Here is a 26838-nt window from a genome sequence, read left to right on the forward strand (position 1 = left end):
TAAAGGTGTAGCAGTAAAAATGGTTCAAATGGCTCTGAGCACTATGGGACTCAACTGCTGAGGTCATTAGTCCCCTAGAACTTAGAGCTAGTTAAACCTAACTAACCTAAGGACATCACCAACATCCATGCCCGAGGCAGGATTCGACCCTGCGACCGTAGCGGTCTTGCGGTTCCAGACTGCAGCGCCTTTAACCGCACGGCCACTTCGGCCGGCTTGTAGCAGTATGGCTTCCTTGGGTATCTCAGTTGGTAGAGCACTTGCCCGCGAAAGGCAAAGGTCCCGAGTTCGAGTCTCGGCCCGGAACAGAGTTTTAATCTACCAGGAAGTTTGCCCGCCGCGGTGGTCTTGCGGTTCTAGGCGCGCAGTCCGGAACCGTGCGACTGCTACGGTCGCAGGTTCGTATCCTGCCTCGGGCATGGATGTGTGTGATGTCCTTAGGTTAGTTAGGTTTAAGTAGTTCTAAGTTCTAGGGGACTGATGACCACAGCAGTTGAGTCCCATAGTGCTCAGAGCCATTTGAACCATTTTTACCAGGAAGTTTCTGTTCTAAGTTGTAGTAGACTTTGCGAGTGACTGAGAAAACTGGATGGATAGTGTGCATTCGTCTGCAAGTTTTGTCTGTCTATAAATGGTTGGACTGAAATCTTAATAGGCAGACTAAGTTTACGTTGTTGACTCGTAGATATTATTCAGAGAACACAGTTCTGGAATTACTCTGCAACACAAAAATTCTGTCGCACAGATATTTTTTCTGCGTACAGTTCACGAATGGTATTAACTGCAGACAAAAAAAAATCAGATTTTTTTGACGACTGCTAGGAATGAGAAAGTGTATATCTGATGCCTGGATGGTAAATCTTGAAACGAAGGGCAAGCCATCTGCCATAATTGGAACGTAATTTGGACGCGTTCTGTCGGAATGAGGATAAATAAATACTGGACGTAGAAACCATAATTGAAAGGGAATTTTTAAAACATATATATATATATATATATATATATATATATATATATATATATATATATATATATATATATATATATACGTATAAATGCTTTGTGTGACATAACTGATGTTGTATGCTGGATACGCGCGGTTCCGGTCAGCTCTAGAAAGCCAGAAACTGGCGCGAGGGTCCAGTCAGGTGGTGTGCGACAGCGGGCAGAGGGCAGGAAACGACAGAAACAGCAGGGAAAATACATTTTAAGACCAGTAATCTGGATGCAAAAAATCGCTGCCGTTCTGGGGTCGGTAGAGTGTGGGAGATGATAGAAAATATTCATTCTTAGGTACTAAATAACTATAGATGGCAGATAAAACAAATAACAGGTAGACATATCAACATGAAGAGACTAAAAGGACAGAATTACTGTCGGCAACGCCACTGGATTGAAACAGTTACTTTGGAAGTTATGTTATATGAAGTGCAAAGCGCGGGATTAGCCGAGCAGTCTAGAGCGCTGCAGTCATGGACTTTGCGGCTGGTCCTGGCGGAGGTTCGAGTCCTCCCTCGGGCATGGGTGTGTGTGTTTGTCCATGGGGTAATTTAGGTTAAGTAGTATGTAAGCTTAGGGACTGATGACCTTAGCAGTTAAGTCCCATAAAATTTCACACATATTTGATTTTTTTAAGTGCAAAATTTTAGAATGCATTGTGTAACTGGAGTACAGCTATCGATATAAAATGCTAAAAATCCAGTAAAAACCAAATAAAAATTAAAAACAGCCTCGATCGCGTTGTCATAGACTGTTTTTATTTGATTTTTAGCATTACATGAAGTGTGCTGGCAGTTATAAAATTTATATTTATATTAATATTAATCGGATTGTGACACAAGGACGTCGATTTAGCTGCACAGAATTTACATGCGATACCTGATACAGGTGCTACAGCGCGAGGCAGTAGCTTGTTAGAATTAAGGGGAGATACTTAGAGGTATAGCAGTATAATTCAAGATCAGAAGATGCTATTCACTCAGATATACGTAGACAAGTTGATGATGAATTATTATAAAATAAATATGTAAATTACGATAAGATGATAACACAAGTTGAAAGAGAGATGAAAAATTCCTTTCAGAACAGCACCAAACACTTGCGAATATCTCGTCATTTACACACATTTATTTTGACCATAACGTATATACTTTAGGAACAGCATTTAAATGAATGTATCTTGAGCAACAATCATCGTAGAATCAACCATTTATGTTTAATTTTCTTGTTAAATTAGCGCATATGCGACACCGTTTTTTAACTTGAAAAAGTGTGAATAATTTTAATAAATTACGTTGTAACGGCGAGACATGTTCTGACATCGATTTTTGACGTCAGACGAGAGGGAATAAATAAAATAACTTTAAGCCAGGGGCGCAGGCAGTGGTTGATAGATTATGGAGAGCAGTTACCGTGGGAGCCTGGTTGTGCACAGTCGTTTAGTAGCACCTGTTGTTGGTTCTGTTTGGCGGAAGTGGTAGTTGAGTTGCATATGGCAGGTAACGCTTGTTGAACAGTGGCTGGAGCGGTAGATCGTATAGAAGTTATAGAGCTATTTAATTTCATTGATATCTACATTTCTACATCTGCATCTATATCTACAGCCCGCAAGCCACCTTACGTTTGGTGGCGGAGAGCACTTCGTGTAGCACAGTTTCTTCCCCCTTTTCCTGTTCCACTCGAGAAACGTTCGCGGGAAGACAGAGTGGAGGTAAGAATCCGTCTGGGCACGAATTTTTCTAAATTTACCTTCACGGTTTTCTTTTCGCGGGAAATACGCAAGCGGAAACAATATATTGGTTGATTCTTCTAGATAGGTACACTCTAGGAACAGTAACAGTAAACCACCCCAAAATGCAGAATGCCTCTCATGCAGCGTCTGCCGCTGAAGTTGGCTGACCGTCTCTGTTATGCTTTCGTGCATACTTAATGAACCTGTAACTAAACGCGTTGCTCTTCTTTGAATGTTCTCGCTAAATACTATTTGGTATGTGTCCTGAACTGACGAGTAATGTTCAGGTCGAACGTGCGTTTTGTAAGCTATCTTCGCTCTGAGAGTTAAGCTGAGTTTTTCGTCTAACTCGATCAATGGATTTGGACAACGGCACTCCAGGAGCATTATTAGCGGTTCGTGGAATAATCTGTTTTAGACGGACATTTAAACTGATATCTTCTACAATATAACGATTCGTGCCTGTTTCGCGGTGCTCCTGCTACGGCACAGCTGATACTCCCTTCTCTTCAAGCAACACATAATTAGTCTGAACAGTAATTTCACATGTTGTTGTTCTTGTGGTCTTCAGTCCTGAGACTGGTTTGATGGAGCTCTCCATGCTATTCTATCCTGTGCAAGCTTCTTCGTCTCTGAGTAACTACTGCAACCTACATCCTTCTGAATCTGTTTAGTGTATTCATCTCTGGGTCTCTCTCTACGATTTTTACCCTCCACGCTGCCCTCCAATACTAAATTGGTGATCCCTTGATGCCTCAGAATATGCCCCATCTACCGATCCCTTCTTCTGGTCAAGTTGTGCCACAAATTTCTCTTCTCTCCAATTCTATTCAATACCTCCTCATTAGTTATGTGATCTACCCATCTAATCTTCAGCATTCTTCTGTAGCACTAAATTTCGAAAGCTTCTATTCTCTTCTTGTCCAAAGTGTTTATCGTCCATGTTTCACTTCCATACATGGCTACACCCCATGTAAATAGTTTCAGAAACGACTTCCTGACACTTAAATCTATACTCGATGTTAACAAATTTCTCTTCTTCAGAAACGCTTTCCTTGCCATTGCCAGTCTACATTTTATATCCTCTCTACATCGACCATCATCAGTTATTTTGCTCCCCAAATAGCAAAACTCATTTACTACTTTAATTAAGCCTGTCATTTCCTAATCTAATTCCCGCAGCCTCACCCGATTTAATTCGACTACATTCCATTATCCTCGTTTTGCTTCTGTTGATGTTCATATTATATCCTCCTTTCAAGACAATTTCACATAATAAACTATTATTGGAACACAGGCATAAACAATGTCACCGAAATCTTTTTTTTTTTTTTTTCCAATATCTGTTGAAATTCCCGAGACTTCTGGCAAGACGCTGCAGACCTACACTTAAAGGGATCTGGTAATTACTAGCGATGCGAGAATAGCCCTGAGAGTCACTGTATTCGTCACACTAATCTCTTCCGTTGGAAGGACTAAGTTTCGTAATTTTGCTGCACGATCCTGTATGTCGAATCGTAACTGCCTGAGTCAAAACTAAATTCGAATTTACGTTTTCAATAACTACTGAATAATTTGTTAGCGAGCAGCTCCCCTGACACTTCAGGTGATATGGAAAGCTATGGAAAGCTATGACTAGAGGTATTGGAGCCCTGAGAACCGGGAACAAGATCGTCGTACTCTCTCTTTCGTTGAACGCACAATCTCTCCCACAAACAAACCACAATGGAACTGTTTTCGACCAAAGCTCTAGCGCTCACTAAATTACAGATTCCAATTGATCACAAACTGGTCTGACTAAGCTTTGTGTCGTGGCTACTCCGTCACAACATACGACCCAATACAAGGCTTACGCGTGCAGATGACACAGAAAAATCCATTGATGCTGAGACTCAGTTCAGGCTAGTGCTGCATGTGTACTACTGTTCCAAAAGACAATATACTGAAAAAGAGAATCCAAATAATGTAATCATACTGCGGAAATCCGTTAGTCTTCCTCGCACGTGCTTCTCTTTTCGGATCTTACGCACAGTCCCTATATGAACTGTGCGTGTATTGTCAGGAGACAAACTTTCGCCGAAGTAATACTGATTCCTAATATCAATAGTTCACTAAATTCGTTGTAATAATGAAATGGTTATTTTGTGCAGAGGTCTTTTGCAAATGATTATTTGAATGTATAAACATACACAAACACACAGTCATTTCTGTTTCTTTATGTTTTTACTTGTCTTCTCGTAACAGTAAATGCTTCTCGAAGTTTCTGTAGTAGTTACTCACTTTTTCTTACTTATCGACATGTTTATAGAAGAAATTAACAGGAGTGCAACTTACACTTCTCCTAGTGTCGTAACTGCGGCTTACTTCTGGAAAAATATGTCTCGTCGTTAACATAATATCCTCGTCCCTACGGAACACCTAGCTTACAGCGGATTATGCGATTTGACAGCAGGATCACCTGGCCCCCAAAAACTAGCGAAAATACTTACTAATGCTGACTGGCTGGCAGCTATAACTACACACCCCTTTTATTTATTTTTGACACAATCACGTAATGTGATATCAATCATAGCTTCAGATTCCGCAATAGGAAAAATGAAAAAGTCTGCACTAAAATCTTAAAATCTTTAAAATTTCTTCCAGGTCTGTCTTTAAATAACGTAAAGTAAGATCAAAATACGTGTGATTCATACATTTACGTCATAGGCGGAATAGATCAAAATACATGTCATAGTCGGAATTCTATAAAACAGACTTTGGCATACAATAACTAAAAACAAAAACCATGGAATAAGGAATAATCAAGTGGTGCCTTACTTTCTGTGCTCTTGCTATGAATCAGGGTTTTGAAACTTTCCTTAGATTCTATTTTACTAGAACTGATAACATCTAACATAGAAAGAAATGTATAATACGTGAACCACTTCTGCATCGACTGACTATCTTCGTTCCAAAAGGTATGACTTCTGCAGAGGAAGCAATCTCTGCCACCTTAAATCATAAATCAAAATTATGGGGTAACTGGCCTTAACATCGTACAAAACTGCAAGATAAATAACGAGTTGTCTTTTCAGCCTCAGGATTAATTTTCCTGCAATTCCAGAGAACTGGAGCCCTTAAGCACCCAAAATCTTCGTGTACATTTTGAAGCTTTATATGTCATTACTAAAAAACACCAAAATAACTTTTTGTGTTCATCGGCCTCTTGCATATCGTCTCTACTGGACTCTACCACTGCCCTCCAGCTTTCTGTCAGCCTCGTTCCCGATACTCAGATAAATTGTCTCTATTTTATAGATACCTATCGCTTCCGTTTATACCGAAGTTCGCCCCTTGCTGCGTAGTTATAGAAAATATTTTGATCCAGTATTATACATTTACGCTCCTATCTCCTTTTGCAACTTCCACCAGATTACATTACACACTGTATGTTTCTGAGTTTCTAAGTCTTGATACCAGAAGAGTGTCGTATACCCTTCCGTTCCCTGAAACTATCATTGTACAATGCGGAACATCAGTTTACCATTACCGCAGCGAATTTTGCATGTCTTGCCAGTGCATGCTAAATGGATTCCATTAACGTAACTACTGCATCAGAGAGAGTCACACGATGGGAGATATTGTAAACACAAAGGCAGTTGAAATGATGAGTTCCAAAAGAAATGTGTGTGTAAAAATAATTATCTCTCAGTTCTTCGAAAGAGCTCGTTATAAGTATTAATCTTCCTGTTTCAGCGTCAACATCTGACACATAAAACTGTAAATAGTAAGTCCTTGATTTAGCAATCTACAATTTGTTCAATGGGTAAGAACTACAGACACTACAAATATATCAGAAGTAGCCGAAACAGTCTCACCATCAGTAACAGACAAGGTGCATCTGATTAAAATGGTTTCTCCAAAGTATTTTTCGAAAATTTGATTAATTTACAATACCATGTCTTCTGTTGTTGTTGTTGTTGTTGTTGTTGTGGTCTTCAGTCCTGAGACTGGTTTGATGCAGCTCTCCATGCTACTCTGTCCTGTACAAGCCTCTTCATCTCCCAGTACCTACCGCAACCTACATCCTTCTGAATCTGCTTAGTGTATTCATCTCTTGGTCTCCCTCTACGATTTTTACCCTCCACGCTGCCCTCCAATACTAAATTGGCGATCCCTTGATGCCTCAGAACATGTCCTACCAACCGATCCCTTCTTCTAGTCAAGTTGTGCCACAAACTTCTCATCTCCCCAATCCTATTCAATACTTCCTCATTAGTTATGTGATCTACCCATCTAATCTTCAGCATTCTTCTGTAGCACCACATTCCAGAAGCTTCTATTCTCTTCTTGTCCAAACTATTTATCGTCCATGTTTCACTTTCGTACATGGCTACACTCCATACAAATACTTTCAGAAACGACTTCCTGACACTTAAATCTATACTCGATGTTAACAAATTTCTCTTCTTCAGAAACGCTTTCCTTGCCATTGCCAGTCTACATTTTATATCCTCTCTACTTCGACCATCATCAGTTATTTTGCTCCCCAAATAGCAAAACTCCTTTACTACTTTAAGTGTCTCATTTCCTAATCTAATACCCTCAGCATCACCGGACTTAATTAGACTACATTCCATTATCCTCGTTTTGCTTTTGTTGATGTTCATCTTATATCCTCCTTTCAAGACACGATCCATTCCGTTCAACTGCTCTACCAAGTCCTTTGCTGTCGCTGATACAATTACAATGTCATCGGCGAACCTCAAAGTTTTTATTTCTTCTCCATGGATTTTAATACCTACTCCGAAGTTTTCTCTTGTTTCCTTCACTGCTTGCTCAATATACAGATTGAATAACATCGGGGATAGGCTACAACCCTGTCTCACTCCCTTCCCAACCGCTGCTTCCCTTTCATGCCCCTCCACTCTTATAACTGCCATCTGGTTTCTGCACAAATTGTAAATAGCCTTTCGCTCCCTGTATTTTACCCCTGCCACCTTTAGAATTTGAAAGAGAGTATTCCAGTCAACATTGTCAAAAGCTTTCTCTAAGTCTACAAATGTTAGAAACGTAGGTTTGCCCTTCCTTAATCTAGCTTCTAAGATGAGTCGTAGGGTCAGTATTGCCTCACGTGTTCCAACATTTCTACGGAATCCAAACTGATCTTCCCCGAGGTCGGCTTCTACTAGTTTTTCCATTTTTCTGTAAAGAATTCGCGTTATTATTTTGCAGCTGTGACTTATTAAGCTGATAGTTCGGTAATTTTCACACACCTGCTTTCTTGGGGATTGGAATTATTATATTCTTCTTGAAGTCTGAGGGTATTTCACCTGTTTCATACATCTTGCTCACCAGATGGTAGAGTTTTGTCAGAACTGGCTTTCCCAAGGCCGTCAGTAGTTCCAATGGAATGTTGTCTACTCCGGGGGCCTTGTTTCGACTCAGGTCTTTCAGTGCTCGGTCAAACTCTCCACGCAGTATCGTATCTCCCATTTCATCTTCATCTACATCCTCTTCCATTTCCATAATATTTTCCTCAAGTACATCGCCCTTGTATAGACCTTCTATATACTCCTTCCACCTTTCTGCTTTCCCTTCTTTGCTTAGAACTGGGTTTCCATCTGAGCTCTTGATGTTCATGCAAGTGGTTCTCTTATCTCCAAAGGTCTCTTTGATATTCCTGTAGGCAGTATCTATCTTACCCCTAGTGAGATAAGCCTCTACATCCTTACATTTGTCCTCTAGCCATCTCTGCTTAGCCATTCTGGACTTCCTGTCGATCTCATTTTTGAGACGTTTGTATTCCTTTTTGCCTGCTTCATTTACTGCATTCTTATATTTCCTCCTTTCATCAATTAAGTTCAATTTATCTTCTGTTACCCAAGGATTTATACTAGCCCTCGTCTTTTTACCTACTTGATCCTCTGCTGCCTTCACTACTTTATCCCTCAAAGCTACCAATTCTTCTTCTACTGTATTTCTTTCCCCCATTCCTGTCAATTGTTCCCTTATGCTCTCCCTGAAACTCTCTACAGCCTCTGGTTCTGTCAGTTTATCCAGGTCCCATCTCCTAAAATTCCCACCTTTTTGCAGTTTCTTCAGTTTTAATCTACAGTTCATAACCAATAGAGTGTGGTCAATCCACATCTGCCCCTGGAAATGTCTTACAATTTAAAACCTGGTTCCTAAATCTCTAATCTATCTGAAACCTGTCAGTATCTCCAGGCTTCTTCCATGTATGCAGCCTTCTTTTATGATTCTTGAACTAAGTGTTAACTATGATTAAGTTGTGCTCTGTGCAAAATTCAACCAGACGGCTTCCTCTTTCATTTCATAGCCCCAATCCATATTCACCTACTACGTTTCCTTCTCTCCCTTTTCCTACTACCAAATTCCAGTCACCCATGACTATTAAATTTTCGTCACCCTTCACTATCTGAATAATTTCTTTTATTTCATCATACATTTCTTCAATTTCTGCGTCATCTGCAGAGCTAGTTGGCATATAAACTTTTACAACTGTAGTAAACGTGGGCTTCGTATCTATCTTGGCCACAATAATGAGTTCACTATGCTGTTTGTAGTAGCTTACTCGCATTCCTATTTTCCTATTCATTATTAAACCTACTCCTGGATTACCCCTATTTGATTTTGTGTTGATAACCCTGTAGTCACCTGACCAGAAGTCTTGTTCCTCCTGCCACCGAACTTCACTAATTCCCACTATATCTAACTTTAACCTATCTATTTCTCTTTTTAAATTTTCTAACCTACCTGCCCGATTAAGGGATCTGACATTCCACGCTCCGATCCGTAGAACGCCAGTTTTCTTTCTCCTGATAACGACATCCTCTTGAGTAGTCCCCGCCCGGACATCCGAATGGGGGACTATTTTACCTCCGGAATATTTTACCCAAGAGGACGCCATCATCATTTAACCATACAGTAAAGCTGCATGCCCTCGGGAAAAATTACGGTCGTAGTTTCCCCTTGCTTTCAGCCGTTCGCAGTACCAGCACAGCAAGGCCATTTTGGTTAGTGTTACAAGGCCAGATCAGTCAATCATCCACACTGTTGCCCTTGAAACTACTGAAGAGGCTGCTGCCCCTCTTCAGGAACCACACGTTTGTCTGGCCTCTCAACAGATACCCCTCCGTTGTGGTTGCACCTACGGTACGGCTATCTGTATCGCTGAGGCACGCAAGCCTCCCCACCAACGGCAAGGTCCATGGTTCATGGGGGGGGGGGGGGCACCATGTCTTCTAAGAAGACTTATTTCTTTGCATCTCGAAAAACTGGCTCAAATGACGAACATTCTGTGGCTCAGATGTTCAGGATTCTAACATGGTGTTGCCCATATTCTCCCATACATTGGCGCATTCTAGTCGTTTCTGTTGGGTCTCTGGAAAATGGCTAACATATTCTCGACAGTTAGATTTATTTTCCCTTTGTCATTTAGCACTTGTATTTGATAGGGTTCCAATATTTTTCCTATCTAATTTCGATTACACTTCGTCGCCTGAATGGTCTCTTAGATAAATTTGGCAATGCATTATACTCTTTTTAGCTCCCATGTAGTGTGGGTGGTGAAACAGGATGAAACGATGTCTTAAAAACATTTACTCCCCCCATACGGAAGAATAAAAAAATGGCTCTGAGCACTACGGGACTCAACTTCTGAGGTCATCAGTCCCCTAGAACTTAGAACTACTTAAACCTAAGTAACCTAAGGACATCACACACATCCATGCCCGATGCAGTATTCGAACCTGCGACCGTAGCGGTCTCGCGGTTCCAGACTGTAGCGCCTAGAACCGCACGGCCACACCAGTCGGCATGGAAGAACAGAATAAGAATTCTATATATGTTGCTGTTTTCTGGAGTGTGTACTGCACTGCCACTAAGTAATTCATTTCAGTTTGTTCATACGCTTCTGTAATCTGTACGACTGCTGGATACTCTTGTGGAGACACGCAGAGCGACAGCTAGTCCAGAGGCGGGTGAATGGCAGTGTTGATCCAGGGTGTCGCGATGTCCATAGTCCAAGCTGTCATTTTGTGACGTCCCAGCGTGCCTCTACCAGTCTTGCTAGTTGCTATTTATGTCGTAGTGACGGCGCTAGTTTCTACACCAATACACGCGGAGTGCTGAAACGCCAACATCGCTTCATCTGCCTTGCCGCCGTCTACCGACGATGGTATCCCTAGACTGCCTAGTCATACCAACGGCAGCATGAACGAAAAATGTTAATAAAAATGTGTGACAGAGCCTCACCAACATCTCTGCTGTCAAACTTACTAATCTGGCTTTTAGAGTTCAGGTTCATCATTCTGTAAGGAAGATGTAGAATAAGTTACATATAATTCCTTTTCATTTATTTATAACTTTAGCTAATCATAGACCTACTAGTTTCAATCCTTGAATGTTCTGTTTGCTTGCAGGGGTTCAGACAACTCTCAGCGGACTCGCCGCAGCTCCATCGTGGTCATCCCCCCAATGCAGATATGCCCAGGCGATCTCCTGGTGTACAGCAAAGTACTCACCAATCGTAACAATCTCTTGGGTACGTATATAGTGACACCTGAAACTGTATCTGACGATGGACCGAACAGCCATAGTGGCTTGAATACATGTCATGTCTGCCTCGAGAAAACGTTAGTATTTCTCCTCTCCGTGCATTTGGGTCTTAAGATCTTCCAGATACGTTTAGAAAAGGCCCGGTTGTGGTAAGCAGACACACAAAGACGTCGGAAACTACGACTCCTCATTGAGACAGGGAATTCTTATAGGTTTATCTCTCGTTGTCTACGTAAAGAACATCTTTGTGAAGGAAGGAACAGCAGTAGACTTTACGCTGGTTGTTCTGTCATTAAACCAAACGATAATTTCGCTGCAGTGGCGCTGAAGTTTACTGCTGGAGGCGGAGGTGTTTTACGTCCACTAGAGAAAGCACTTGGAACGAGAAAACGAGCTACGAACTACAAACGCTTTCTCACGATTGCCTCGTAAAAGACGTGTGGAATTCGTAGTGCTTCCACACGTTCTTTTCCGAACATTATCTTTGAGAGCGTATGGAAGGGACGATTCTTCGTCAAAAATATAAAGTTACGACAAACCTACGTAAATTGTTAAAGGCACGTAAAAAGTAAAATAAATCTGGCTTTAACCAAGGTGAAACAGGAAACGAAGCCAAAAAGTTAAAAGAAATTGTGTTTTCATGGGAACGACGACAGACTGTTGCCTGCAGTTACACATTTCTCTAAAACTAGTTTTTGTGCTCTTGGCGTTTAAATGTACTTTTAAGTTCATTTTCACGTAAAACTAGCATAACAAAAACCTCACACTCTTTTGATTACGAATTCTGACTGGCATATTGTCACTCCTTCATACATAACATCTATACCTGTACATTATGACAGTTTCTGCTTTTATCCTTCCAAACGGCAAGTTTTATCAGTGACATTTGTGCATTGTGTCCCGTCATGTTTTCTAAGTTCAGCGACAGTGAATGTAAGGTAGATTCACACTCATCTAATTTACAGCAGATCTCTTCTTTTCCAGTAGTTATTGTAGATATCATGTGTTTCTAAAATGTCTTACACGTGTCTGTGTCTTAGATATGCAATACTGTTCTCATTGCATGTGAAGAACGACCTATATGGAGGGTTACGTACGTGTACATCAAGCTATATTATTTTTCTACTTGAAAGTTTATGAAAAGAGCCATCAGCTAAAAACGCCTGAGTTAATCGATGGCTACTGAACTAACGTATCAGCAACATACGACTTGGGCCGAGGATGTTGGAACTTTCCGTGTGCCTGAGATGTGAGGTTAACAGTGATCAGGCGAGTCGTAAATATAATATAGACAGCAAGGGGCACGTAAGTTTATTTAAAATCTAGATTTATGAGCCTTTCGGTTATCGCTACGGGTCTGTGGCGACACGATGCGCGACACTGAGTGGGACAACGTTGAGAAACGATCTCGACTCAAACATCACCTTTTGTACCATTCTTACGGTTATGTTAGTTCCCCATAGGTTTAAAAATGATTTAAGAGCCTATTCGGAAATAATTCACCTTAAACTATATTATTGATACCAGATAGAAGACTTATTTTTTTGCTATCAAGATAGGTCTCTATGGAAATATATTCATTGTCCTCGCTAGATATACACTGAAGAATACAACTTGCTTCAAGCAACACATTTATCGCTTGGTGACTGCAGTAACCTCAGTTATACGTTATCACATCCATACACTATGTGATCAAAAGTACCCGGACACCCCCAAAAACATACGTTTTTCATATTAGGTGCATTGTGCTGTCAGCTACTGCCAGGTACTCCGTATCTGCGACATCGGTAGTCATTAGACATCGTGAGAGAGTAGAATGGGGCGTTCCGCGGAACTCACGGACTTCGAACGTGGTCAGGTGATTGTATGTCACTTGTGTCATACGTCTGTACTCGAGATTTCCACACTCCTAAACATCCCTAGGTCCACTGTTTCCAATGTGATAGTGAAGTGGAAACGTGAAGGGACATGTACAGCACAAAAGCGTACAGGCCGACTTCGTCTGTTGACTGACACAGACCGACAACAGTTGAAGAGGGTCGTAATGTGCAATAGGCAGACATCTACCTAGACCATCACGCAGGAATTCCAAACTGCATCAGGATCCACTGTAAGTACTATGAGAGTTAGGTAGGAGGTGAGAAAACTTTGATTTCATGGTCGAGCCGCTGGTCGTAAGCTACACATCATGCCGGTAAATGCCAAACGACGCCTCGCTTGGTGTAAGGAGGGTAAACATTGGACGAAAGGAAAACCGTTGTGTGGAGTGACGAATCACGGTACACAATGTAGCTATCCGATGGCAAGGTGTGGGTATGGCGAATGCCCGGTAAACGTCCACTTCCAGCGTGTGTAGCGCCAACAGTAAAATTCGGAGGTGGTGGTGGTGGTGTTGTTATGGTGTGGTCGTGTTTTTCATGGAGGCGTCTTGCACCCCTTGTTGTTTTGCGTAGCACTATCACAGCATAAGCCTACATTGATCTTTTAAGCAGCTTCTTGCTTCCCACTGTTGAACAGCAATTCGGGGATGGCGATTGCATCTTTCAGCACGATCGAGCACCTGTTTTGATGCACGGCCTGTGACGGAGTGGTTACTATACAATAACATCTCTGTAATGGACTGGCCTGCACAGAGTCCTGACCTGAATCCTTTAGAACACATTTTGGATGTTTTGGAACGCCGACTTCGTGCCAGGCCTCACCTACCGACATCGATACCTGTCTTCATGCAGCACTTCGTGAAGAATAGGCTGCCATTCCCCAAGAAACCTACCAGCACCTGACTGAACGTATGCCTGCGAGAGTGCAAGCTATCATCAAGGCTAAGGGTGGGCCAACACCACATTGAATTCCAGCATTACCGATGGAGGGCGCCACGAACTTGTTAGTCATTTTCGACCAGGTGCCCGGATACTTTTGATCATGTAGTGTGTACCACAAATTAATAGAATTGATCTCAGTGAATGTTTTTGTGTACTGCTTCAATATTGCAGTTTATAACCGTATTTACCAAACTATTACCAGTACTCTTAACGTCCTATGGAGTTTTATGAGTTCCTCCTTAGTATTTCGCACGCGAACTTCCTTGTCTTCAACAACATATATACCTTCTCTCCAGTCTATCGTGGTCTTTACAAAAACATTTAAATTCTGGACGTAAACATAACATTCTCTTCGGCTGTGTCGTACTTGCGATAGTATGTTGTAGCGTCTCTGGAGAGATTGTCGTTTGGTAAAAGTACCTTGAACGTGATACCATTTTAATTAAATGACTCAGTCACAGATTCATATAAAAAGATACTGATCCTTATGACTTAGTAACGTAGTAGATGCGTAGAAGTGCTCGAAAATTTAAAAAGGCGTGGCAACTTAACTGACCGAGTTTCAGTACCTACTTGTCATCTGACAAACTAAACAACCGGAGCTTCTCTGATACCTTTACTGACAGCCTTGATGTTGGAATTTAAACAACTGTATCTTACCGATTTCATTGCAACATAATGGCAACGCTCGATTAGAAACTAGTCAAATACTACATCACAAGATGCATAAAACGCAGGAAAGTTCAATCCTGCGAAATACAACTAAACACTAGTGTAGAAGCACTGTTGCTTTCGGCTACTTATGCAAATGGGTCTGCCAAATTAAAAATTGTTCTATGGGCCTTCTATTCATAGATATGAAGTGGTAACTTACAAAAATAATTAATTATATCGTGTAAATAAGTCATTTTAAACTGACACTTTCTACATAATTGTGAAATGTCGTTTTCATTATCCATGGAACAACTATTAATGTAATGTAATGTTATGTAATAAAGAGTATTTTAAGGGAAAAAAGGAAAGAAATACTCAGTAACTAGTCTCCGAGTAAATTTAAATGAATCTATCGAAACGGGCGTCATAAACTGTAAACTCTATCAGTGTTTATGCCGTCTACCGTCGAGGATCGATGCCGTGAACACCAGAGGCACACTCGACTGATGTATCCGAGCAAGTCGGCGGTCGCTGAACATTGTTTGTCGGAAAATCACGCCATGGAGTATGATCGCACGAGGATTCTGGTACAGACGTCGAGATACTGGGACAGCGTTGTTAGAGGGGCCATCGAAATTCGCACCAATGACGACCTCATAAACCGTGACTGTGGCTATAATCTTAGCAAGGCTTGGGAACCAGCGATTGGGTTAATCTAGAGTAAATCGAGCAAACGTATAGTTGTGACGACCACGGCGGACAGAGCCATCACACCGACGTCATCTCAGACGCCATCGCAACCTGTTCCACCGCCCGACCGTGGCGCTGGGCGCGGACGGCGGAGGGAGCGCGCCGCGGGCGGAGGGTATTTAAATCGGCCGCCGCCGCCGCGACCGAACCCAGTTCCCTCTGAGCAGCCATAGCGTACGGATCTCCGTGCCGGCAAGTTCACAGGAGCTCAGTCCGTCAGTTCACCTGATGATGGCGACATATATGATCGTCGAAATATTGTGCCCGTTGGACACTATAGACCGGCAGCACACCCGTGGATATTTTGATTATCAAATACGCCGGGAGAAACTCAAGAATGAAAGCATATCGTTTTTATAACCTCTGAAAGTATTAGAAATGCTATCAAGTACCTTGTAAATTATAAACCGAGAGCCGTTAAGCCCTTTTAAACGTTATATTATCATGGACTCGCTGAAAACTAATTTTCAAAGAAGTAAACGTTGTTGCCGGTGTGCTCCAGACAAATACTTATAATTGATTAAGTGTATCATGAGAAAACAATCACTAATTGTGTGTGTATGTGTAAGAGAGAGAGAGAGAGAGAGAGAGAGAGAGAGAGAGAGAGAGAGAGAGAGCTGGGGTGAAGGGCTAAGAGTAGGAAAGGAGCAACCTGCATGTGCCAGAGGTCGACCGTCAATCTTTGTTGGGCAAAGTTGTCTGTCTTAGGATGGCCGGACAGGTCTCTACATTAACTTTAATCAGTGAACTGTAAATAATGGTGCACCCCTCTCTTTCATCTCGTATGCCCCTTTTCATTACCTGCATCACTTAGGCTAAGGGAGAAAGGCAAAAATGAAATAATTTTTACTTAGACGAAATTTGTTTATCCCGTCGTAAAATACTTCGCGTAACGCATCCCCTCTAGTGGTCTTCGATGGACAAAGTCCTTTATTTTAATATCACCTGACAGGTGTCTGCATAAACTTTAACCAGTAAAGTATAAGTAATGTTACACTCCTCTCTTCCTTCTCGTGCCCCACTTTTTCTTACCTGCACAAGTCTGAATAAGTGAGTATTTCAAAAGATGAAATAACTTTTACTTAGATGGAAAAGCTTTATCCCATTGAGAAATGCTTTACGCAACGCATACACTGCTTAGAGTAAGAGTAATTTGATCTCTATAAGAGCTGTGAAAGTGTGCAAAGTCAAATTCTGCTATATATTCTCTCTGCTGTTGGTGTTAGAGAATTGTTTGTGATCTTTCTAAGACTAGAGTTGAGTAATGCAATTGCCTTAATGACACAATCCGCCGAACTTTCATTGTAATTTCCATGTTCCTTGGAGAAACAGTTCAGCATCATTGTGGTTATATCTATTTAAACAAGCTCCACTTCCCATAGCGCTCTTCCCCATCTTGGAACCTACATAACACGAAGTGTGAATGCATGAATGACTAAATGAATGAATGAATGAATGAATGAATGAATGAATGAGTGGTGACAGTTCCTCAGGATCATGAGACAGAGTTTGTGGCATTAAGAAAGTAGAACATCTGGAAGGCGTGCTCGGATCGCTCAATGAAACACAGCACTGCTCACAGTAGGCAAGTATCCATATTAGAGCACCAATAAAGAAGACCGATAGGGCAGCTGCATGCTTTCCGGGAAATTATTCCTATTCCGTTTACCATCAGCTAATCGCAGTTGGGCGATTACAAATTTTCATTTGTGAGTAAGTCAAAAATATTCGTTAATATTGATTAGTGTGTATCTTCAGTGTCGATTTCAGTCAGTAATATGGCGACCTCAACATCTTTACACAGATGTAGAACACCAGTATTCCATCACATATCAGCCCAATCAATATTTAATTAGATTGTAAATTCCTACCTGGGTTATCTATCTTTCTCTTCCAAGAAAGAGCTCTTAATTTACTTAAGTGGCTTAGCGTGTCCCTAACCGCAACGGATTAAATCTGCTTAGAAGCCAAAACTATTCTTGACGGTAGTCGGAGCCATGTCTATACACAACTACCTAAGAAAATTTAGTAAAAGATTATCCATTGTCTATAGATATAGTTTCCTCATAAGCTACAACTACGAAGCGTATACAAAATGGACTGCCCATACCCCAGGTGTAAGAAACAGTGGGAAAGGAATTTGAAGGTATTACCACGTATACAGCTTGTCATTCCAGCACTTACTGGCTTCCACTGACCCACACAATATGAATGGCCGTCCCGTAATATTTTCCTTCGTAACTTTCCATGTGGCTGCTGGCCTCTCAGGCATCTCCCCACCACCTCTGCGTCTCGTGTTTCCCTTTGTTAGCTCTCTGTTTTGCAGATGGTATAACTCTGCCCATCCTCGAAGGAAAATTATTCGAAACGTTGCGTGTAGTGAAGCGATGTCCACGGCGTCAGTACAGCGTATGACTATCCTATGGTCGCAGTAAGTAGTGCTCTAATAATCAGCTCAGAGCTCGATCGGAAAAATATATGTCCCTTAGAAATCACCCACGTTCCATCGCCTTGAGAAATTAAATGGTCGATGTGTTTCTACTCAGGGTCTTTTGCGCTATCAACGTTGTGTGGAATACAGCGTGTTCATATATTTTTATTCCTTAGGCAACGTCTGCCTTTACATTCTTGTTCTCAACCACTAGATGACCGTTCCAATAGCAATTTCTTCTCTGCACTCGTTCTTCTTGAGATAACGTCCCATTAAAACATTGGCAAACATTTCTGAAACTCATTACTTCGAATCGTTTAAAACGCAGGGTTAAAAATACGATGCAGTAAGGAATGGAATGAACACGTGATATCACCACTGTGGAAAGCGCGTGAAAGCAATAAATTTTTCAGAAGAATTATCAGTATGTGCATGGTATATGTCAAGCAAAGTTTAAACGAAATGCCCTTGATAACTGCTCCATTGTTTGGTTGTCTCCGTCAACCGGGACTGAAACCAGATATCGAACGAACTGTCAGGGTCGTCACAGGTCGGCGTAGTCCATGCAACAGTCTATCACAGATGTACAGCAAGCGTAAATATGAATCGTTGTCGCCCTCACACCATGTTTCCCAAATTAAGGGAACTTACATTCGAAGCAAAAAGTGCAACAATTTATTTCCTGCATCGTATATCTCGTGTAGATATCACGAAAACAATTTGAGATTATGGCGTTCTCAGAGGGATAAATATAGTCGTTCTACTCTCAGTCCATATGCAGATGGAACTGTGAACGCATATTAACAATCAATGCCGTATCACTTAAAATCAACCTAAACCTAGATTGACTAGCAGCAAAAAATTATCTGCAATTAAGAGCAACAATGGGGAGAGAAAAAATTATTAACAATTCACTCTCACAAACCGGACAAATAAATAGTAGAGGAGACTAGCTATACACTTAACTTTCTTTAGAACTTCTTACTACTTTTCCTGCGTTGTTTTACTTTAGGACTAAGGATAGCGCTCGCTGACAGTGGATGTATATATTTATTCTTCCTTTAGCATTAGCTACAAGTAGCGCAATGTTCCCGTTCACAGAACCATTATTTATTCAGAATGATTTCTTCGCATGTGTAGTATCATAGGTCCTGTAGATACAGCCTCCCCGAGATAAGAGAGAACTACGACATACAGCATCCCTAAAGTGGTTTCTATTTATTGCTGGAAAAGTCACTCATAATTTGCGGCGGTTTCTTAGCGGATTACCTGTTGACTCAGTATCGTGCAGATTTAGAGCACTGGAGTGCAAAGCGTCAGGATGAAAGTAACTTTCGCACGATGTGTCACTGGCAAGTAACATAGATGAAACTTGGACCATGCATAGAAAGAACTGCTACAGTATAGAACATAAGGTGACTGAAAGAAATACGCAATAAGACCAACAGTAATGACACTTTTCTCAAAGACAATTGCATTGAGATCATCGTGATTTGTGATAGTCCCCTGGACATTACAAAAGATGGGACATAGGACGTGTAACCACCACGGACGGTAACGCATGTTTTGCAACATGCTCCCGTGTTGGCCATAAAGTTGGTAAGGAGTACTTGTGGTAGGGCGTTTCATTCCTCCAGCAGCCCTGTTGACAATTGCTTTATGGTCGTTGTTGCATGTGGACGTACTGAAATATGCTTCACAAACGCATCCCACACGTACTCGAACGGATTTAAGTCGGGGAACGAGAAGGCCAGTCCATTTGCCGAATATCCTCTGTTCCACGAGCTCTTCCACCTGCGCTGTTCGATGTGGCCGTGCATTCTCATTCATAAAAATGAAGCCAGGTTGTAACGCACAGCTGAAAAGACGCACCTCGGAAGGAGTACAGTGTCACAATAGCTTTGTTCCGTGAGTGTACCGTGTTCAGATTTGGAGGTCAGTGCGTCCATGTCAAATTATGCATCTCCTCACCGGAATACCTGAACCACCAAAGCAATCATGATGGTTCAAATGGCTCTGAGCACTATGGGACTCAACTGCTGAGGTCATTAGTCCCCTAGAACTTAGAACTAGTTAAACCTAACTAACCTAAGGACATCACACACATCCATGCCCGAGGCAGGATTCGAACCTGCGACCGTAGCGGTCTCGCGGTTCCAGACTGCAGCGCCAGAACCGCGCGGCCACTTCGGCCGGCGCAATCATGATGGACAATGTTCGTGGTTGCATTACGTGCCTCCACCTCTCGCTACACGAGGGCAGGTCCGGAACCACTACTCAGACTGAATTTGCTCTCATCCGAGAAGATCCACTCCTCGTTGGTTAGTCCCTATGCTCTCGGCGCCATCACAGACATTGCCGCCGATGTGTAGGTGTCAACGGAACACAACGTACTGGTCATCAGGCAAAGAGATGACCCCAGTGCAGTCTTAGTGCAACGGTGGAGCGTGAGATAACGTGTATTGCAATCAGATGTGGTTGCAACTGCATCCGCTGTTTGACATGGGTCTCTTCTTGCCTGTTGCACGATGTTGCAGTCATCTGCTGCTGGACAGCAGTGCATGTGTTCCGGCAGGCTCCCCACGCGCGTTAAACGATGTTGTCAACAGTCCGAAGTTCCTTGGCTACACTCGTCATCCTTCCTCCCTATTCCAGTATCCCGATTATTCTTCCACGTGTGAATTCAAGTGTGGTCTGTGGGCCATGTTATAATGCACAAAACGTCAACAGCGCTCTGTAACTGCTCACTGTCTGGCACACCCTATCTTTTCCCGTTTCTACAACTATCTCATGTTGCGGGGCCAGCCGCATTTGGCGCTATAATCACGGCTGATCTTATACGTCATGTGACATCCAGCTTCCTGTGCACGACTGTGAGACCCCTGCCAGCATCCTCCCGCATTTTCATTTATTTACACCAATTTGTTAATATACGTCACTTCATCTCTTTCTCCCTTAAGTTTTCCAGGGAAGTGTATTCCAGGTACGCGAGTGAAAATTTAATTTTCAGTTTTCTTACTTCTCATCTCCTTCATGTAAGTGAAAGATCCAACTAGAAAACTTTCTGATAGTGTCTTTACATTACCTTTGAGCTCGAAACTGACCGTAGCGTCGCAAAAACCGTGGTATCTTCCAAATAAATTGTAGGTTCTTATCAAGATCATAGAAACCGCTCGCCATCCAGCCTCCAGTACATTTATTTTTATAGTACAGACAGGATATATCCTCGCAATCAACGATTCACAAAGAAACCTAGAGCCCTATAAGCACATTCTGTAACTGTCAAGTCAGGTGCCTACAGAGTCGGATGCAAAAATCTTCAGTTACATTTAGGGTCGTGGAAGTGTCTTACGCTCTGTGGACGATAGCAAATACATTAGATTTGGAGCAAGGCATCAATACAGGGACACTAGAAAACTATTTCTACATAATTTTCACGAACTAGACACATTTTGCGTCGTTCTGTAGGTTCAAATGTGAGTGATATGAAACCACTGCAAGTAATATGAAAGTACTGGCAGACCTTATATTCCTTCAGTTTCTTGCGATATTATTAAGTTTATGGTACGTTTCTACTCTTCAGTATTCATTCAGACTTAATTATCTGGAGAAAGTTATATTACTGTTAGGATACAGATTATTACACTTTTTACGGTAATGTTCATGAGCTAGTAGGAGAAATCACATGCGTTGAGAGCTGACTTCTAAAAATAATTACTTTTCATACGTCACGCACTAGTCTCTTTGAAGCTGAAACAGTGAATGTCATATTACAAAAGTCATTCAAAAATTACGTAGCGTATGCGTGTGGACCCTACGCAGCTTCTTCTCTGTCCTCGGTGATGTGTAGAGGATTACCAGGAGCTCGCACTGTGGGCTTGTGACAGCTTCTTACACCATTTTCTGAAAATACAGTGTCGTAAAAAATTAGATATCTTTATGTTGCAAGGAGAACAATGAAACTGCGCCAATAACAACTTTTATCTGGAATCCGAAGGATGTTAATAGTAACTTGATTCGTACTCACAAGCAATTAAGTTTCATATGGATCTTTGTTGCAAAATAATTTGTCAGCTAAGTAGCCTACCCTTGTCAAATGAACTTATTTTCACATGTGGACACTAGTCAGCTTCTAAACTGACGAGGTTGTAACATTGATAGTTCCGAGGATCGATTGTTCGTAGATCGTAAACCTGTTATTATTGGGAACAAAACTCAGCGATCCCTGACATCTAAGACAGAAAAGTATTATTGAGGGAAGTGTTATGGTGTATGTTGAAGTTGATATGAATAGAGGTCAGCAAGTGGTCCTTAGTGTTTTTTGAATTACGGTAAAAAGATATTCCTGGCAAGTTTGTTTGTGTGGCCATCCTCCACAGCAAGCATATAAATACTTGTTTTGCAAATCAAACTGCCTTTTCCTGGTGCTAGTTACTTTATTTATCCCATACGCGTTTCGCCTTCTCCTGTTCTAAGGCATCATCACTGGGATCTACAACGATACAGTTTTGTTAGTTATAGATTATCAAACAGTTCACTTCGCGATTTTTTGTAAAATATTAATTACTTACGATTTTCTGATCTGCGTTTCCTCACATCTGCTCTGGAGGTCGCACTACCACTTTTATCACTGCGACCTCCAGAGCAGATTTGAGGAAACGCAGATCAGAAAATCTTAAGTAATTAATTTTTTTACAAAAAATCGCGAAGTGAACTGTTTGATAATCTGTAACTAACAAAACTGTATCGTTATAGATCCCACTGATGATGCCTTAGAACAGGAGAAGGCGAAAAGTGTATGGAATAAATAAAGTAACTAGCACCAGGAAACGGCAGTTTGATTTGCAAAACATGATATTCTTGGCGTTTGAATTTATTCTGTACAGTCTACTTTCAGCACACTGAAACATTAAACTCTCCCCAAAACTAAAGCAATATTTTGTTGCAAAGCTTAAATTTTCGAAAGTGTTCACGACCTTTACTTTGAACAGAGCATTTGAACTGTTGTGAGGTGGGGATTACTTATTTAGTTTCACCTCTCCCCTTTCCATTCGCGAATGGTGCATAGGAAGCACGAGTATTGGTAAAACTCCTTATGAGCTCTAATTTCTCAAAGCTCCCCGTCGTGACCACTTCTCAAGGCATATATGAAGTGTCCTTTGAATGTCTTACATTTACACTGAAGAGCCAAAAAAACTGGTACATCTACCTAATATCGTGTAAGGCTTCTGAGAGCATGCAGAAGTGCCGCAACACGACGTGGCATGGACTCGGCTAATGTGTGACACTACGCATCCTGCAGGGCGGTACATAAATTCATAAGAGTACGAGATGGTGGAGATCTCTTCTGAACAGCACGTTCCAAGCCATCCCAGATATGCTCAATAATGTTCATGGTTGAGGAGTTTGGTGGTCAGCGGAAGTTTCTAAACTAAAAAAAAAAAAATGTTGCTGGAGCCACTCTATAGCAATTCTGGACATGTGGGCTGTCGCATTGCCCTGCTGTAATTGTCCAAGTCCATCAGAATGTACAATGGACATGAATGGATGCAGGTGATCAGACAGGGTTGGCTTGGATTGACTGAGGGAGGAGGCCAGACAGTGAGGTTATCGGTCTCAGCGGATTAGGGAAGGTCGGGGAAGGAAGTCGGCCGTGCCCTTTCCAAGGAACCACCTCGGCGTTTGCCTGGAGCGATTTAGGGAAATCACGGAAAACCTAAATCAGGATGGCCGGACGCGGGATTGAACCGTCGTCCTCCCGAATGCGAGTCCAGTGTGCTAGCCACTGCCCACGTCGCTCGGTTGATCAGACAGGGTTCTTACGCATGTGTCACCTCTCAGAGTCGTATCTAGACGTATCAGGGGTCCTAATCACTCTAGTTGCACATGCCCCAAACCATTACAGAGCCTCCACCAGCTTGAACAGTCTCCTGCTGACATGCAGGGTCCGTAGATTCATGAGGTTATGTCCATAGCCGTACTCGTCCATCCGCTCGACACAATTTGAAACGAGAGTCGTCCGACCAGGCAACATGTTTCCAGTCATCAACAACCCAATGTCGGTGTTGACGGGCCCAGGCGAGGGGTAAAGCTTTGTGTCGTACATCAAGGGTACACGTGTGGGCCTTCGGCTCCGAAAGCCCTTACCGATGATGTTTCGTTGAATGGTTAGCACGCTGACTCTTGTTGATGGCCCAGCATTGAAATCTGCAGTAATCTGCGGAAGGGTTGAACTTCTGTCACGGTGAACGATTGTCTTCGGTCGTCGTTGGTCCCGTTCTTGCAGGATCTTTTTCCAGCCGCAGCGATGTCGGAGATTTGAAGTTTTACCGAATCCCTGATATTCACGGTACACTGTATCATTTATGTCAGGGCCGGCCACGGCGTGCCGAACTTCACGCGGGTCGGATGGACTGGCCGCGAGCGGGCTGAAGCTCGGCTTGTCTCACCTGCGCTCGTTCCTTCCTGGAAGTAATCGTTACAGAAGGACACTGGATTAAGTACTGCGATGTGGCATTTTTTAGTCGGCACAACTCTCGTCAGTACGGCAGAATCGTGTTGTCAGCGCTGTTTACTAAAATGGTTATGAGCACTATGGGACTTTACTGCTGTGGGCATCAGTCCCCTAGAACTTAGAACTACTTAAACCTAACTAACCTAAGGACATCACACACATCCATACCCGAAGCAGGATTCGAACCTGCGACCGTAGTGGTCGCGCGGTTCCAGACTGTAGCGCCTAGAACAGCTCGGCCACTCCGGCCGGCGCTGTTTACTCTTCGCTATTTTTTCGTGTTATGAAGGACTTTCACAGGTTCAAGACTGTTTGCACAAACAGAGAGAGTCTAGCGATCTATCGTTACAAGCAATCAAAATGAATGGGAATGACAGAAGAGAGGGATGAGAATTATCAGTATATATTATACAGACGCACAAGTGACTATTTGCTGTGAAACGATAGTACAGTATCGTGCAGAAAGAATTTAAAGATTTAGTTGACAATGAAAAAGCAAAACATTTTAACGCTCGACGGACAGGATTCATTGTTTGTGCATCAAGAATCACTCTATGCTAAATTTTTATACTTACAGCACGTGAAGAAACTGCTTATATGAGTAGTAAGATTTATGAAGTAGCTCGCATTACTCCACTGTCAATTGCAATAGTTTTCTATGGAACTTAACAAAAAATTTGGAGACTCAATATACAACTGCAAAGTAAGTTGGTTAAATCAACGGGCACGCTTGGAACATCCGGAATGGATTGCAGACGTCGCATTTTAACTGGATTGCACATTGCCTACAGTGAGACATTTCAAGGTGAGGAACAACTTTCTGATTTGATGGAGAGCCATTTAAAAATATAATCGCGTTACAGAAGAGTCAAACACAGTCCAGTTCCCAAAGCTCATCCATCATCGCCATTAAAGAAAGTGCGAGGTTTGAAGTATTCATTGTGGCTTTGAAAGAATTTGTAATATCTCTTTATATACGATGAATTATGCAGATACAATTCTACCCTTGAATGACGTTTACTAATTTTCTATCTTCATACTCACAGAATCCATGCGAAAAGTAGTTTCATACAATAGCTATGCCATGAGCGCATAAGTATTCTTTGTAGTACTCTCTCTGGTGGTTGTTAGAAAAAAAAGAAAGAGAGCTTCCGAGATTGTCTTCGTGCCGATTAGCCTGAACTTGGTTTGAAGAACTGTAATCTGATTATTGAGATTTGTGACAGAAGATAACGGATACGAAATTGTACGATTAGAAGTGAAATACATATATATGGCTCCTTCACACAAAAGGTGTGTATTCGACTTTTGAGAATTAATGATATTCATCGATATATTGCGTAGTTGTTAATCAGAAGGGAACTTCCGAAAGACTGGATACGAACCTGCATTTAATAATCCAAGAGCTCCATTATTTCTTCGGAAGGTTAAACTTCATCAAAGCCAAATATCCGCTTGATCTGAGGTTTCCCGACTGATTATACAACGCTCCCAAAAATACGAGGCATTTTATTTGTACAGATTAGCGGACTGCCGCAAAGAGATATTACAAATTAAACGGATAGTTTTCTAAACGTTTTGAGGACACTGCCCCTTTGTATATGCAGCTGTAACTGATCGTCCTGCAAGGTAATTCCCATTTTAATGACACGTCTTTTTACGTTAAAACCGTCCAGGACGTCTCAGTTGCTTTCCTCTGGTAGAGTTCCCACGACTCCATAATGAATTTGCAAAAGTGCTACAATATTTCGATCGATATATTTGTGTGAAAGACCTTTTTTGTATTCTGAAACTAAATATGTCACGATTGCGTTTCAAGCTAAGTGCGAAAATCTCTGAAACTGTTTGCGTCTGTCCGTATGCCGACAGTTTGCAACAGTTAAAAGTTATGTCTTCAGCGCGAAAAAGATAGTTAAATAATACCGATAACTTGTTTCGTTTGTGATCTATGTTGCTGCGAAATGTGAAATATAAAACGAAGTCGGGTGAAATGCGACTGCACTGCCAATTAAAAGCGGCGCATTCGAACCCGAACCCCCTTCCCCCCCCCCCCCCCAGATAGTGTTCTGTGGCAGTGGGGGAAATATGCAGCGAGGTTGAGTGCTACAGCACTCATGTCAGGGCGGCACAGTTTGCGAGCAGTATTCTTGGCTGTCCCTGATTTGTGTATATGGTAAATAATAAAGGCTACATGACATTCTCTTTGGTTAATCCCGAAATTATATTTACATCCGTAGATTTCATTCCGTTAAGAGTAATGAATTGAGTTCTGTCTGCTTGGAAATTCGGAATCCAGCCGTAGATCTCCAACTTGCTTACTTTCATGTCAGCACGAGAGTATAAGAGAGAGTTATAATGAATTATTACGTTTTTGCTG

General features: G+C 41.9%; 1 protein-coding gene across 1 annotated transcript in view; it reads left to right on the forward strand.

Annotated features, from left to right (window-relative positions):
• Nucleotides 1-26838, forward strand: part of LOC126249471 (uncharacterized) — a 293036-nt gene that overhangs the window by 27817 nt on the left and 238381 nt on the right. The window contains exon 2 of the mRNA XM_049951125.1: nt 11155-11276. Coding sequence (XP_049807082.1) covers nt 11210-11276 — 67 coding nt within the window. The 5' untranslated portion in view covers nt 11155-11209. The remainder of the gene's footprint in view (nt 1-11154; nt 11277-26838) is intronic.

Source organism: Schistocerca nitens, chromosome 3 (assembly GCF_023898315.1).
Source record: "Schistocerca nitens isolate TAMUIC-IGC-003100 chromosome 3, iqSchNite1.1, whole genome shotgun sequence".
Lineage (NCBI taxonomy): Eukaryota > Metazoa > Arthropoda > Insecta > Orthoptera > Acrididae > Schistocerca > Schistocerca nitens.